The 15,388-nt window shown below is 45.4% G+C and overlaps 2 protein-coding genes across 2 annotated transcripts in view; one reads left to right on the top strand and one right to left on the bottom strand.

Moving 5' to 3' along the window:
- T265_00924 (hypothetical protein) overlaps nt 1-10,833 on the bottom strand; it is a gene marked incomplete at both ends in the record, with an annotated part of 65,230 nt that extends 54,397 nt beyond the window's left edge. Inside the window, 2 exons of the mRNA XM_009164819.1 lie at nt 522-610; nt 10,815-10,833. Of these exons, the coding sequence (XP_009163083.1) occupies nt 522-610; nt 10,815-10,833 (108 nt within the window). The remainder of the gene's footprint in view (nt 1-521; nt 611-10,814) is intronic.
- The window catches only part of T265_00925 (hypothetical protein), a gene marked incomplete at both ends in the record, with an annotated part of 85,226 nt that overhangs the window by 16,968 nt on the left and 52,870 nt on the right, over nt 1-15,388 (top strand). The window contains 3 exons of the mRNA XM_009164820.1: nt 4,100-4,203; nt 7,738-7,796; nt 10,085-10,305. Coding sequence (XP_009163084.1) covers nt 4,100-4,203; nt 7,738-7,796; nt 10,085-10,305 — 384 coding nt within the window. The remainder of the gene's footprint in view (nt 1-4,099; nt 4,204-7,737; nt 7,797-10,084; nt 10,306-15,388) is intronic.

Genomic DNA, 15,388 nt, shown 5'->3' with positions numbered 1-15,388 from the left:
GTTCGATCTGAATTCGGTCATTTTGCATGTGTCGTTTACTCTATCCCACCATAAGCATAAGTGTGACACAAGCGATTTCAAACAAACTCAACTGCTGCACACCGATTTGGGTTGTTCGAAAGTTCGTTGTGCGCAAAAAGAAAACAATTGAAGCTGCATGGGAAGTGAGGGAAGGTTTCGCCCAGCACATATCTGCAGGCCTCGTGGGGGGGGGGGCACAGAATTCTCCGCTTAGGCTGCAGCACGACAAGCAAGAAAGTCCTTGAAGCGCACATGAGTTGTTTCACGACTTATTTGTCGCCGAATAATCGGTCCTACATGGGGAAGAATACCAACTCCGCTTAGTTAGGACACCTTAGATACAGCTGTTTCCTGTGAACTCATACACACTGTATCCCCGAAACTTGGAAGGGTCAGCACAATCCTCTAGCATAGGGGACGAGGGTATATTTAACATGCATAGTTGCAGGGTAGGACGGAAATAAACATAATTCGCAATAATGATACATAGGTTGACACACTTTTCGTGGAAACTGTACACCACATTCTTCCAGTTTGTCAGGGACTGATTGGACGAATATCACCACTGACGAGTGGTGACTGTGTCTGTCTGAAAGATGACAAAGGAAATGCAAAAAAGAGATGACTATGATAGACTAGTTGGTGTATACATTGTATCAAATTTAATCACAGCTACCAAACTAGGCCCAATCGTCACCGCTGCGATCGCCACCTCCTGCGCTCGATACTACTATTCTCAGGAATTGAATTTCCGCACTTGCATAAAGTATGAAACAGCCAGATGAGTGATGAGTTACAGCAAAAACTTGACGATATATGCTTTGTCACAGAAGCCTTGACTTTAAGTCAGCAAAAAAACGGTGAAAAACGCTATCTTCAGCACTTTTTTCATGTTGGGATGTCTGATAAAACTTATCGGTAAACTTTTTACAATCGAACGTCAAAAGGAACACAGGGTGGAATGGTAAAGTAGCCCTACATAAGTATAGAGACGATCATAAATGGGGTGCAATAATCGATTGTCTACCTCGGTAGTTTCGTTTCCCTTTGTGAGAACCACCAAAGTAGGCTGTTCGAATCGTCAAAATAAAAGATGTAACCATTCTATGACATCGTGGTTCATGAATCCCTCTGTACACCTAAATGGACTACTTGTAGGTCACTACAAATGAATACAGAGAACGTCTTCCAAAAGATCAAACATTTTTAAGAAAAACATAAATATTCCCTAACCTCTGGACGGTTAAAAGAACGCAAAACCTTACGACTGACCACGGTTTTGGCTCGGATGACCAAACTGGCCATGCCTGATGGCTCCCTGTGATTAGGAAAGTAGCAATGAGACTACACAAATAAGCGATGGTCTGTGTAGCCGGGAAGAGAGATGGAAGCATGAACAAGGTGATTACAATCCATCGTTTCAGAGGGGTTTGGTAAACAATCGGTGGATTTTTTGCTGGGCAATGTTTCGCTTTTGGCACAAAAGCTTCGTCAGGCCAAGTGACTAGGTTCCGAGGTTGATCGAGATTTAAGGAGGAAGGAGAACCAATCAGCTAAGTCAAGCTAAATCTCTGTTGGGTGTCGGCCGAGTGATTTTAGTGTGTTAGAGTGGTTGAACAAGTGTTGGGTCGGTGGGTGCAGCCTAGGGTCTAGTGCTTCTGGTTCGGTTCATTTGATGGTTCCTCTTGAACTTCGTTTGAACCTTCTGTCCGTCTGTGTGGGTGAGCTAGTGCTAAGATAGTTGTGTAAGAGGGATGCTGTGACCTTTGGTCGGTTGGGGTTTCCACCCCTACCCCCGGTTTTTCTAATGATTGACAACCATACCGTCACGTGTCAACTCGGCTTATCTAAGACCGCTTTCCATACGCTCGCTAGGACCTAACTCTACTTGGATTTTGTACTTTTAGACCCAGGCGATTTTGCTGATAACTGCACACCTCGTGTCATCTCGGCCGATCTAAGACCGCTCTCCACACGTTTGCAAGTTCTACCTCCTCTATTCTATTCACACTGGGATGCTTGGCGATTTCCATCGCCTCGGCCACCAGTCGCTGTGGTGGGAATCTTAAACCCCGTCTCAGGATGTCCACAATTTCTAAGTCTATTCTATGTCCAGTGTCTACAGCATGCGCTTCCATTGCTGAATCTTTGACTAATGCCTGGTATTCCTCTGCGTTTCTCGGTGGTCTGAACACCGATTCTGGTGTGCAATTCCCTGGCTGTCTGACCTATACAAACCTTCGTACAGTCGTTACATCTTATTTTGTATACACAGTTCCTAACCCCTCTGAAACGATGACTTCCCAATCGGTCCCAAACATTTTCCAATTGATTGACTACAATCCACCTTGAGGCGTCTGAATTAGGGAACGCATAACGTGACACGTGCGCGATTGGTCAGATGTACACAAGGACGATGTGAGAAATCGTCGGTCCTATGCGGAAAGCTGATTGGAAGTCAACTCGGGGCTTTACCTAAGTTACTCATGAAATGACTTTTGCCAAAATTACAAACCCAATCCCGATTGGGTGTTACTTTAAGAATGGCAAATGTAGTTTGACCCGCGTCTCCAGTTTTACGTCATTTCCACCGGTATAAGTATCAAGGCAACTGGAACGCAATTGGTGAGTGCGATGACTAACGGACAGAAATGTTCTGGCACTCAGAGAGGCAACCGCGGATGCGCCTTTGCACATGGAATTATCCACGATGACGACTCGCGTTGAACTCTGAGCTTTCAAGATTCTCTGCCTTGATACAGTATCGCGTGGTCGGAAGTGACCCGAGTATGGGGATTCTTTCGCCTTTATGGGGGGCTTGAAATTTTAGTAGTTGTGATGGCTCAGAAAGTTTGACACACTCTATTGGTTGCCCTAGCTACGCACACAAGCTTAGAGGGCTTTGGCTTGGAACATTACGATGGCTCCATTCCATCAGGACTTACAATCGGCCTACCACAACCGAGAGACCTGATGCTCTCAGTGTCTATGCACGGGCGGCAAATCAGTGTATTTTCATCTTGGTGAACAACCGTGTTGTTGGACTTTACGGTAGCGACAAACCAAAATGTCTGACATAAACTGGTCGAACAGTCGGCTGGTTCGGAGAAGATGCAGTTGCCACGCAGGAGCATTACTGGACTTGCTGTCAAGGTGCCCATCGACAAAGGTGTGCGCTTCAACTATGGATAGTTGGTTGATGGCCGTCAAGAAATTGTGCCTCACGTAGGAGACAATCCAAAACGAAAACGTGAAGGGATTTGAAACATTTGTTTATCGAGTGATCTCAAACAGACAGCATGAACCACTTGCTATCCGGATAGATGAAAGTATGTATTCTGTTTTGAACCTGTTTTTTAACCGGACGCGTGGATGAGCTCCCGTGGAGCAAAGCCCCATTCGTTTCGTGGATAATGGTCGCGGCATGGACGTGCATGTCATATGCTTGTAATACAAGCCTGAGTATGGGTAATTGAGTAGGAAAAGTTTAGCAATAACACACAGACCACCCCTGACTCAGTTTAAGCAAATTAAATACGGGCGAACGGAATCTCGGTGCGCAACATCCACGAGATTGCTAAGAGAATAGGTCAGCAAAGGTTATCCACGACTTTTTCACCGACCGGACAAGATACACATCGAAGAAGCATGAAATTGGAGGGGTGATTTCCGATATGGCGAAGGAGGGACTTATGCGTGGCGCTTCGAACTAACTGATGAGTACTTCGAAGCTACAGATCTCTCGGTTTGGATAAGGGTGTACGGCTGACAAAGAGCAGCAAGGAAAAGTCCGTGAATCAATTACGACCGCCCTCAAGAGAGAAGCAAATGGTTCATGAATCACATCACTGGGCACGCTGATTGAAGGAAAAAGTTTTGCGTAGGAGGTACTGATTGACGAGAAAAATTGAACTTCAATCGTCCGGCCTGTGGTGGTGGTTCTATCGTGGCTCTAAGATGCGATATTCACGGACAGGAAGACTCAGTTGGAAATTCTGAGATTCAAGTAAACAACTGACTCATACATCTGGGCATTCACTGACTTCGTGTTCTCTTCTACTTCAATGAACTAGCTCAGATCCAAGATCTCTACACACGACGATGTAGCGGTGCACAGAACCCACTTCACCAACATGCTGTTATTGCCTCTTCACAGGAAGACTGTGGATTGGTCCGCTTCCGGTAGGCAGCTTAATTGACTGACAAACTCTAGGCTCCATAAGCGAGCAACACTCACGTGGATTGTGGCCGGGGGCGAGATGGCTCAGTGATTATAGTACAACTCTACTGACTGGAAGGTCCGTGGTTCGAACTCGACTTCTGCCTTTCGACTTCCCTGTCTAGGCTTGGGCGACCTGCCAGTATCTCAGCCCTCGTGCTTCCTTCTGGTGGCATGGCACCGAAAGGGTGCTACAGCGGAACGATTTTTGCATTTGTTTTCACGTGGACTGCCGCACTTCTCATCTACCGTATGAAAGAAGGCATGCGGTAGGCGGCATTTGAGGATGAAGGTGTACAAAATCTGGTCAGAAATGACTGAGAAGTGTGTTTTGATTGTAACTGATGAATGTCGTTGTGTTGTTTGACGATTTGGTTGTAGTAATGAGCTGCCCAGGATTACAACAAACGCATTAATTGTGATAAGTCGACTGAACACTGGAATGGCTAAGCAGTCTGATCATCTGATGCAGTTTTGACTCAGAACAGTCGCATATATATACTATGTAGTACGGCAGCGATTCGTTGTTTACTAAGAGTTTCTGAACTTCTTCCTTGGACTGCATGAGTTACTTCGATGTCGCAAGGATGGATGACTCATACAACCGAGGCAAAATAACGGGGTAACGTGCAACACGCGATTCGATTGTGTGGCATACGTCTCGCCATATGGTGGTCACTCGTCAGTAATCTTCATTGATTGTGGGTGGTTAAATAGGGTATCCGCATGCCCTACTTTACCGAGGATAATTTCTTGAAATGACACACTAATTATAAGGCTGTTGAAAACTCCCTGACAGTCCCTGAAATTATTGTTAAACATAACAGAAAAAACGCATTTCAGGTAGTTGGTGGGACAAGGTGAAGATTCCAATTCGTTTGTCTGTGGTTCGAACCCAATACGGACATCCCGACCACTTCTATCTAGACTTGAGTAACCTGGCGGTATCTCAGCCCTCATACCTTCGGGTGACGTGGAAGCTAGGTGCCGAAACGATGTAACAGCCAATAATAATAAAGACATAGATACTTCTGAGTTACCACACAAAGTCATTCAGCACATTATTCTCAGAAACTAAACGGTCCACTGAGATTGACTGATAGAACGTGCCTGATTAGTGCAATCAAATGAGTGGTACAGATACATAACAAAAGAAAAAAACAAGTGAGGATATCTTCATGAAGGAAACTACTCACAAGTTTGCTGAAAACTCTTCGACAGCCCGAGACCGGTTTCGCCCTTCTTGAGGCTCATCAGGTAGGCGCACTTCCCGAGTTTTCCTCAACCTTATGTTGTACCTGAACCCATAGTGGACTGTTTTCGAGAGATATACTCATTTGCACATCAATTTGGTTTTCACGGGTGACTCACCTGAAACCCAGCTGCAACTCTCATTTATGACTTACCTAAGCAACTGAATATGCTACACCAGGCCGCCTAATGTTTCGGTTGGTACCATATACGAGATATCGCAGTATGTTTTCACATGACGCAGCCTTTGAGCAGCACGTTCAGTTGAAGAATATCATAAACGAGAGATTCAGTTGAGTCTCTCGTGAGAACCAAATTGATTTGCAAATGAGTGTATTTCTCGAAAACAATCCAATATGGGTTCAGGTACAACATAAGGTTGAGGAAAACTCGGGAAGTGCGCCTACCTGATGAGCCTCAAGAAGGGCGAAACCGGTCTCGGGCTGTCGAAGAGTTTTCAGCAAACTTGTGAGTAGTTTCCTTCATGAAGATATCCTCACTTGTTTTTTTCTTTTGTTATGTATCTGTACCACTCATTTGATTGCACTAATCAGGCACGTTCTATCAGTCAATCTCAGTGGACCGTTTAGTTTCTGAGAATAATGTGCTGAATGACTTTGTGTGGTAACTCAGAAGTATCTATGTCTCTATTATTATTGGCTGTTACATCGTTTCGGCACCTAGCTTCCACGTCACCCGAAGGTAAACTGAAACATGAGGCGGCCTGTGTGCAGCACATCCAGCTGTAGAATATCATAAACGGGAGATTCAGTTGAGTCTCTAAATAAACAAAGTTGATTTGCAAATGAGTGTACTTCTCGAAAGTGAGGATACCGTTCGTTTGTGATCCAAAGAGAACCACCTACAGATCAGTTTTGTGTGGACTATGCGAAATGCCCAAACGTTTATTAGAGAGGATGTGCGAAACAGGCATGACCCATCGGAGTCAATGCCGGTCTCCTTGAAAGTGAAGAAAGCTGGCTCTTAAGGCGTCTGTGTAGGCCACCCCACCGATCGAGGTGTATAAAAAAACTGACGTTACTCAACAGATAAACCCACTAAAGGGTCAATAAAAACGCGAAACCACGATATCTCTACTCTGGTGAAATAGATGCTACGAAAGAAGCGGTGGAGTACAGACGATCAGTCTAATAGGAGTGCAGTGCAGGAGTGCAGTGCCATACGGATGGATGCCAGTACTGTCTAAGCGAGGCTTAACCCACATCCAGTTTCAACCTAAAGGTCCCATCACCAGAGACTGGAGTTGAAGTTACGTTCCACCTTAAAGTTGACTCACAATTATAGAACCATGAACCAGCCAATTAGCTGAGATCCAGATTAGTCTCGCGTTAACATCTGGATTGGAAAATGAGTGTGCATCCGCACATATGTCCTATTTGGTGATCACGTATAAAATAAGAGTGATGGGATTTCGCGGTTGAATTTACGTGGCAGGCTCAAAAGGAGCAGACCTGGTAGTGGGCTAATCAAGGGTTTTCATCAACTTCATAAGTAGTGCTACATGAAGGCAAAGAACAAAATGTTACATTGGAATTAGAAAGATCCGGGTGGTAGTGAAACATCAAGCCAAAAGAAGTTATAAATCGCTCCTATCTTCTGCATCGTCACTGAGTTCCAAAACGAGTCCTGGCAACAGCTGGGTTTATCCGTCTGACAGAGTTTGAAATCATACGGATGATGGAAATGTGATTCCAGGACGCAGTTATAACTTAAATTTCGTGAACTCATCGGATTACTTCCAAAAAGATATCAAGAGTGAAGTGCTCAGTTCTGGGGGAGGTGTCTTTTTTCCTAGCGGCTGCACTTTGCGTTGGTGGTGAGCCATCCGGCACCCATCTGAGGTGTCTCTCTAGGAGGATCACTGCATTAGGTGGAATCTTAGCCGGACCCGTCTGCATGCATTGTGATCCGCTGCTGGGCGAAGTTCAGTAGTCACGTGCAGTGGAGTAAAAGTAGAATCAGAGGCAGTGTCAGCCTAGTGAAATCGCCCAAGATTAGAGAGTCCCCAGTAGTGAAATCCACTACTTCATTACATTGTGTGTGTGAGTTTGATTAGTAATTGACGCCAAAACCAGCTCACCTGATTTAGGTGAATTACCGGAAAAAATGAATGATAAACGTATTTTTCAGGTAGTTCATCACCGAAGTTCATCTCAGAGGTTTAGTTAAATGGCCTTTCTTCAACCAAATTTTCGCGGTCGTTTTCGTTTTTAATTTTCTAACAGATTATCTGTTGCATACATCGACGGAAAGACTTCACACACCGGCAATCTGGTTCGTCAAGGTGCTTGTGTAATTGCGCACTTTGCTAGCGCTTTCACAAGCACATGGTAGGAGTGCAGCCTGTTCATTATCGACACTGCGTATATTTTCAAGTACATTGTATGCGCCCTCCAGGTACAAACACTCACCCCGACTTGTTTCCAATAAGAGAACCAATTGCTCATTTTATTCTTCACTGATTGACGCTCGACCCCTTAGACTCATATGCATGTACCCTTGTGCCACTGGTTTCTCTAGAGCGCCTACTCACTGAACACGGTCAATGTGAAAATTGCTAACTTACTCCTCGCATGCATAACAGCCATTCATTCCACCCGCTGAGGTAGTTGAGAGTATTGATTGACTTGCGCAAAGGTTGTAAACATCACCGGTTGGCAATGGCTGAAAATTCGTATTGCCGGACAGCTGCCTTGACCCATTCCTGGGGCAATCGATACGGCTTAGCTGGTAGCTCGTAGACAGTGTTAGTCTGATTGGCAGCCAACCAGCGCTGGTCTACCCCACTGTTCACTCGTTGGTTAGGCCGGCCCGGTGACGATAGGCCGCCAGGGTGTGTAGCTGTATGTTGATTGGTAGACGAACTCCGTACCTTATTGGTCCATCGGCCGCGTGACATGCGTTGCTACCGGCTGATGTACGGATGGATCAACAGCCGCCTCACCCCGCGCTATCTCATGTGGAGGTGTTTGACGCGGCTGGTCCGGAATCGCCTCTTTCTGCTGACTTTCGCGCTATCCGGACACTTCAGTGTCTGTCAAAATTTGCTCGCATAAACACTGGCAGTATGATGGACGTGTGAAGACTCGTGTGTTGTTGGCTATGATGATTTTTATCGCGTTTTTTTTACCAAGGTGTCATACAAGGGTTGATGCAACCCCTGGAACACAAAATACATATGTATCGGCGATGGACCCTCAAATAAATGGATTGTAGATGGCTCATTAACGGTTGCCCTAAAACAACCGCAGTGCCCTGAGCGACAATATCCCGGTGCAATGTATGGCGCTAACAGGTGCATTAGTGAGTCACACTCTCCTAAAATGAAAGAACGCAGTTTACAATGTTGGTAACTGTGTTTCTACACTGCTCACTCCGCATGTGTGAATCCATGGAAAGTGATTCACTCTAGGCGACTTCACCAATCAGCTGGTTGCAACCGAATTCAATCGCCTTTGTTACGCAGTTTATAGTGTTAGACTGGGATCAAGCTGGGAGTGGGGAAAAAGTCAGCAATTAATTACGTACTATTGCATGTATAGTTACGAACAGGAGTGCACATAAAATATGCGTGAATCGCTCCCAAGAGCAGGTAGTCTGTTTCGCAAAAAACCGTGGACATGCGGCTTACTCGAACTAAGCGGTCAACAATGAAACAAGAGACTTGTTTTTTCATCGGGATAACACTCTACCTTGCGTCTAACAGAAAAACATTGCTCGTGTTCAGGAAGAATCGTAGAAAATTTAGTTTCGCCTCGGTAGGGTATAATATTGTGGGCTGGCACCCGTTTTCCTAACTGTTCTTTCTCGATGGACGAAGTAGGTAATGCCACAGGCAGTCTGCGCCGTGTTCATATAATTGGACGCTCTGTATGTGCTGTAAACCATAGGAACTAGGACTTGAGGGTGAACGGGGCGAATATTCTAAAGCCATCAGAATACCCTACCAATGATCCAAACTGTGAATTTAACCGGGTGCAGTGCGTGCAAAAAGTTACCTGGTGGTCCGGACCACTCAGGAGACGCATCCTAAGCGTATATATGGCCAGATTGTGTTTATACAATAATAGCCACAGAGCTTCACTCCCAGCACCGTAGTGAGCTTAGCACTCCGGAATATTCAGGGCGGGGTTTGCAGACACAGATGGCAACAACCTTATGGTTGAAACCAATGCTGCCTGCTTTGAGTAGACTCGGGGCTCGCTGTACTAACAAGTGGAACCCTAAAATGCACCCGCATGGCGTTATTGTTCAACTTAAATATCCACACGATGTCACATTCGCACGAAGTCACCTCCAGCCCCACTGCGAACTTAGTGCATCGAGGTGCTCAGCGTCTCAACGCATTTTGTTCGGTTTCGATGGTCAGTTCTAGCACTACTGGAGGATTAGCCATCTGACACCCTCAGAAAACAAAACACATTCGCCACATAGGTAGGCTGGTGACGGATTAGTCGAATGCGACCAGCATGAACACTACCCAGGTCGTTTCAGCTCCAGGTCGTTCTCTGTGCAAACCAAACTTGTGAAGAACAGATCGACTCACAATCCCCATTCTGTTTTTGTTTCCAGACACCCTCATTTTGCTACTAACGTTGAAGATCAAGTCCTCTTTCCTCTCTGATTCGGCTCCCCTTAACTTTGGAAGACCAGCACAGTGTTTTTCTGTGTACACTACCTGCAATGAATCGTATCCCACGGGCTTCTACGTTGCTTACGTCTGCTTACGTTCAGAACTATCCCTATGCGCTTACTTTATCTACATTTGGTGGATGGATCAAGATAGCTTGCTAGTAAGTATCTGAGCAGGACACTGTGTCGTAACAGAGTATCGTAGCGAGCTTTATTTACATAAAGCTGATTAAAAAATTCACATATTGTTAGGCGGAACTCCACGCGACTCCCTCTTTACCGCTCGCAGTCAGGTGCTGCTACGGCCGAGACTTCTCAATCACTTCCAAACGTCGAACACCCAAACATATGGTGTTAAACTCCCTACTTTTAGCAAAATAATGCACGCAGCTTATTGGCAACATGTGCCATTAACCGTGCGAGTGACTTTTTTTCTGGACCTCATCCATTTTTTCCACGTCTCCTTAACTTCATAGCACTGAGCCGGTGCTCCGGCCAAGGTCGGATAGTCTTATCGACCACATCAATCATCGGATCTCAACTAATTTGAAATATTCACCCAAGTTGTATGTTGGCGAACCGGGAGGGCCAAACGAGAAAATGGGTAAACAAGTGACGTGGGGGCTATCCGTCGGCTGTGTGCCCAGTGAACGGTCTGTGCAAAACTTACTTAGGTCGCCGGCGGTCATTTATGCGTGAATGTCGAGCACAACCAGCTGTTAAAACTTTAGACAACACCTGATTTAATCAATATGAAACTATTGGCTATTCATTAACTGTGGCCTCGTCTAAGCCGAGCTATCCTGTGTTATCGTGGCCAAGTATCTAAGCTACCTCAGCTGGGTTGAAAATCGACAAGAGGCAAATGAGAGTCACTACTGAAATGGAGTGTTTCAGTAGAATCCAGTAAAATTCTAGACTGGGAAACGATCATAACGGGTCTGCTGTACTTCTTTTTTGAGTGAGGGTTTCCAGTGACTATCTTTGCCATCAGATGCCTCACGACAAGAAATAGGCCCCAGAAAAGGTTCTCTTTTTAAAGGGTTACATTTCCCTTTAAGCTTGCTGGAGTGGAGGGACGACTAGAGTGGCCTGATGCATCCATACAAGTGATACTATTTTCGTTACAAGTTTTTTTTCAAAACTTGGTAGCTGAAACGTCATGTTCACATGGAAACTAGGTTCGTTGGAAAACCCGTTTCTGAAAGGCAACCAACAAGTTCAGGTAAGGACCACCTTTACCCGTAGGAATTTTCACGAGTAATGTGATTGAAATGCAGTGCTTTGTTAATCTTGGTCATTGGGCTCGATTTCTTACCCTCCCTTTGGAAAAAAATCCGCTTGCTGCAGCCAGCACTCTTTTAGAGGTAACGATTGCTCAACCACGGCATTTAAGCACCGAATGTCTATGTTTCTCTGTCTGCCAAACATTCACGGTCCTGAAGAAGGGTCCCAACACACACACACACACACACACACACACACAAGTCTCATTACTTTTAATGAGTGTTTTATAAATCTGCCTGTAGGTGTAAGAAGTCGTGTTCCTTCGGGCTGCATTTGGAAGCCGCATTCTGTTCACTCACAAAAGCAACTCTAAAACTATATTTCTTGTTTTTCCATTTCCTCTTTAATTGTTTCCAACTGTCTTGGAAGAAGACGGACTATCTGGCCAAAGGAAAGATCTGCTGTCTTTGCGGTGAATTCGGTGACAACGGCAGAGGTGACTGTTAGTCACGCATCGCAGTCACTAGTCTTTTGATATCTCGTTAACAGGACTAGCGAGCTGACTATGCAGGGTTATAGACCCCGTTGATAAAGTACCAAGGCACCGTAGCCCAGCCCAAGTTCTGCGCAACGTACTCCTGAAAGCAAGTGAAGTTCCTCTGAACTCCAGTTTGCAACATCTGACCTGGTTCTGACCGGAGACGTCGACAATAATCGCAAATGATACGGTTAAAATTTTCTTGAACTGACAAATCGTGATTACCCAGCGATAACTGAGGTAAGGTGTACAGTATCTCATGCTATGAACAGTTTGGTAAATGTGAACTATGGTCAATGTGTGTGGTCACAGGAGATTTCCTGTTGATGATGCCTAGGATGAACAAAAATGACAGAAAAAACAGCAATATTGGGCATCCTTTTGTTGCGAAGAAGTAGAGGTCCAGTTCTTCTTGGGAGGCATCAGTGGACATCCGTTTGTGACTGTACGTTCACTGTTTCGGTACATTGAAGGCTACCGGTGTTTTTTTAAAACTTAGGATTCAATTCCTATCTTTATGTGGGGTCGACGGATGACTCAATTAAGCAAAAAGGCCGTCGCAGTAGTGTACTCAGTTGAAAACTTTGCTTCCTTATTTCGGTTCACCTCAGTTTTTCCAACCGATGTCACGTAAGATGCAAGTCTTGCTTGTTATGGAATCTTTTAGGCATTTTCTTTCGGAGGGCACGCTTCGCTGACTCACTTGGACCATACTTGGAAGCTGAGAAGCGTTCGCATACTCCGAAGGGTAGGGACGAGGTTCCACCCAGTCCAGCCACCGATCATCTTCATCCTGGAATTTGTCGTGACGGATGCTGGAGAATAGGGCTGAGGGCTAAACACCAAATAGGTTGGGGTTGCGCTTATGAGTCTGAGATAACATGATCATAAAATCTAGCAACGTTGTTCACTGACGTGACTGATATGGCCAGTCCACACACGCCTTGAAAAGAAAAAAAACTGGTTGTATAGGGCGGAGACACGGTTGCACAGCTATCAGGGTAAAGGCGACGTCAACAGTTTCTCACTCTCCTCACCTAGAACTTACAAAGTAGTCGAGTGCGAATAAAGAGGTGTCAGATGAAATAAAGGCCTTCCAGTTTATCTCTACGACTGGCGTTTCGTGGAGGTCTTACATTATTCAGAGTATCAATTCACCGGTCCGACGCGGCAGAAGAGCATCGGAACTTTTAGCGTAAATTTTGTGAAACACAAAACTGGTCCGTATGAAGGACAGTTTGATCACCTTTTTCGGTTTCTTACAAAACTGCAACAGATAAGTGTTTCTGGTGATCGGAGCTGAAGCTAGTGCAGGCCTTCTTGGACGATGGCGAGTATGGTGCAGTTCAATCAGCTGCTCATCAAAATATAAAACCTTGAGATGTTTCTCTTGGGGTTTCAGATATTCATCGGTTTATAACTCGTTTGTGATCACATGATGACAAGTAAATTGAGGAATCGATCGACCGACTGTTCAAGGAACGATCAGTCGGGTGAAACCAAGTCGGAGTGACTGGAGGATGAACCGAGAGTTGATCACTGACATACGCAAACAGGAAGGAGGACGCATGGTCAGGAGCAAGAAGCATGGCTGAGACAAGAGTTATCAATTGAAACTTGTTTAATAAAGCGAGTTGGTAGCCAAACAAACACGGACTTCCACAGCATGTTAATCCAGAGAAGAATAGCACTTGGGTCCCATTCCGATGCATCCCACAGGGTTGTCTCGATCCAAATGACCTATCCGACTGTCACGGTCCACTGTGCGTTTCCTGTGGTTCACTAACATGCTCAGAAAATCAGTTAGTGAACAGCGCTTTGATCAGTACTCCATGAATGTAACTTACGGATATGAAAAGAAATAATCCTTGCGGAAAGATTTTTGTGTTCCCTTGTAGTCACGTGATAAAACACTCCCCCATCATCAGGAACATCCAGGTGACCAGAGAGATATTCAAATAAGAAAGTACCATTCCGACAAATACACTCATTTTCTGTGCCTACTTGATAAACCCCAAGAAGAGCGAAACTGGTCGTGCACTATCGAAGAGTTTTCAGAAACCTTGTGAGTAGTTTGCTTCATGGAAAAAAGGAAAACTCTTGTGCTTCACGAAATAAAATGAAGAATGAAATGAAGAATAAACTTTACCCGATGAGTGAAACTTCCATCTGAGAAGTCGTTGCTCGAGGAGCCAGTCAACACGTGTGACCGCGTGATGTGTATGCCGTGATTGAAGGATGGGCGGCTCTATATCCTGATTAACTCGCACTTGTGGGTTACTCACACTGCTGATCAGCCGCCCGTGGCCGAATGGTTGAGCGTTTGAACTACTAGCCGGGAGGTCGCGGGTTCGAGACTCTCTGGAGCTTCGTGAGATGCACGCTGCTGAGGATTCCGAGTAAGGTTGAAGCAGCTGTACAGTGCTTCTCGACTGTTCAACATAGATTGGCTTCACTTAAAGGAAGAATTCTCTACAAAAAACCCAAACCTCCTGACACCATTAACAGTGAAAGCTCTTCAACAGTCCACTGTTGTTCTTCTCGGACTCATCAGGTAGAGTTAGATGATGCCATCATACACTAGTAGTACACACTGGCGTCTAACTGCTATGTGAATAACGGACACGGAGCGGTAGTTATTTGTGGTAGCTCGCGAGTTGCCAAAACTGGTGTGTCAACAGCTGATATCTGCAGAAACGGTTGAACAGAATGGAGGTTTGGAGATAACTGTGACTAAGAGTCAACGACTTTAGCAGTAGCATCTTTTCGCGTATCAACTCTGCTGTTTGCACCGATCCGGCCCATGTCACCAAACTGATATGGCACTTTCGTTTGGTTATACGTTGGCTCTGGTACTGCAAGGGCACCAAACGTTGATATAAGAGCGACCAAACCAATCAAGCCCTTTGGCTTTAAATTCTGACCGCAATGCAGTGGCGATCAGCTTGAGAATACTGGACTTTGAAAATTTTGGTGAAGGACTCTGTGGACATTGCGCAAGTGTCCGCCAGTAAGGCTCATTCTGTTTGTGGTGTACTTAAACCTTCGCACAACGAGCCTCCATCTTTCTTATTTCTCGCGTGGCTAGATTAGACTGCACGTATATTGGGTGACGCTTACTCCCCTCATGGGTGGTGCCTGTGGTGGGCTGTTGAAGAATTTTCATCATACTCATAAGTAGCATTGTGTCCAGAAAACTATTTCACTCTCTTGAATATCCACGCTTACATCTCCCTCGTTTGAGCAGTCGTCCATCTGTCCTGGGCTAATCATTCTGGTGAGCTGACACTAAAAGGGAGAAATGGTCGTTGACTTGTTCACTGAGCTGGGCAATTTGATTTCAAACGTTTCATCACCATTCGGGTTGACATCACCAGTGCGTTATTGGGGAGCGTAGTTGTGCGTAGCGATGGGTCAGTGATTGGCACAAGTTAGGCACAACCATTAACCCACTGCTACGCACCGCTACGCTCCCCAAT

This window comes from Opisthorchis viverrini, assembly GCF_000715545.1.
Source record: "Opisthorchis viverrini unplaced genomic scaffold opera_v5_9, whole genome shotgun sequence".
Taxonomy (NCBI): Eukaryota; Metazoa; Platyhelminthes; class Trematoda; order Opisthorchiida; family Opisthorchiidae; genus Opisthorchis; species Opisthorchis viverrini.
Note: the sequence above shows the minus strand (reverse complement) of the source record. Positions and strands in the feature narration are given on the sequence as shown.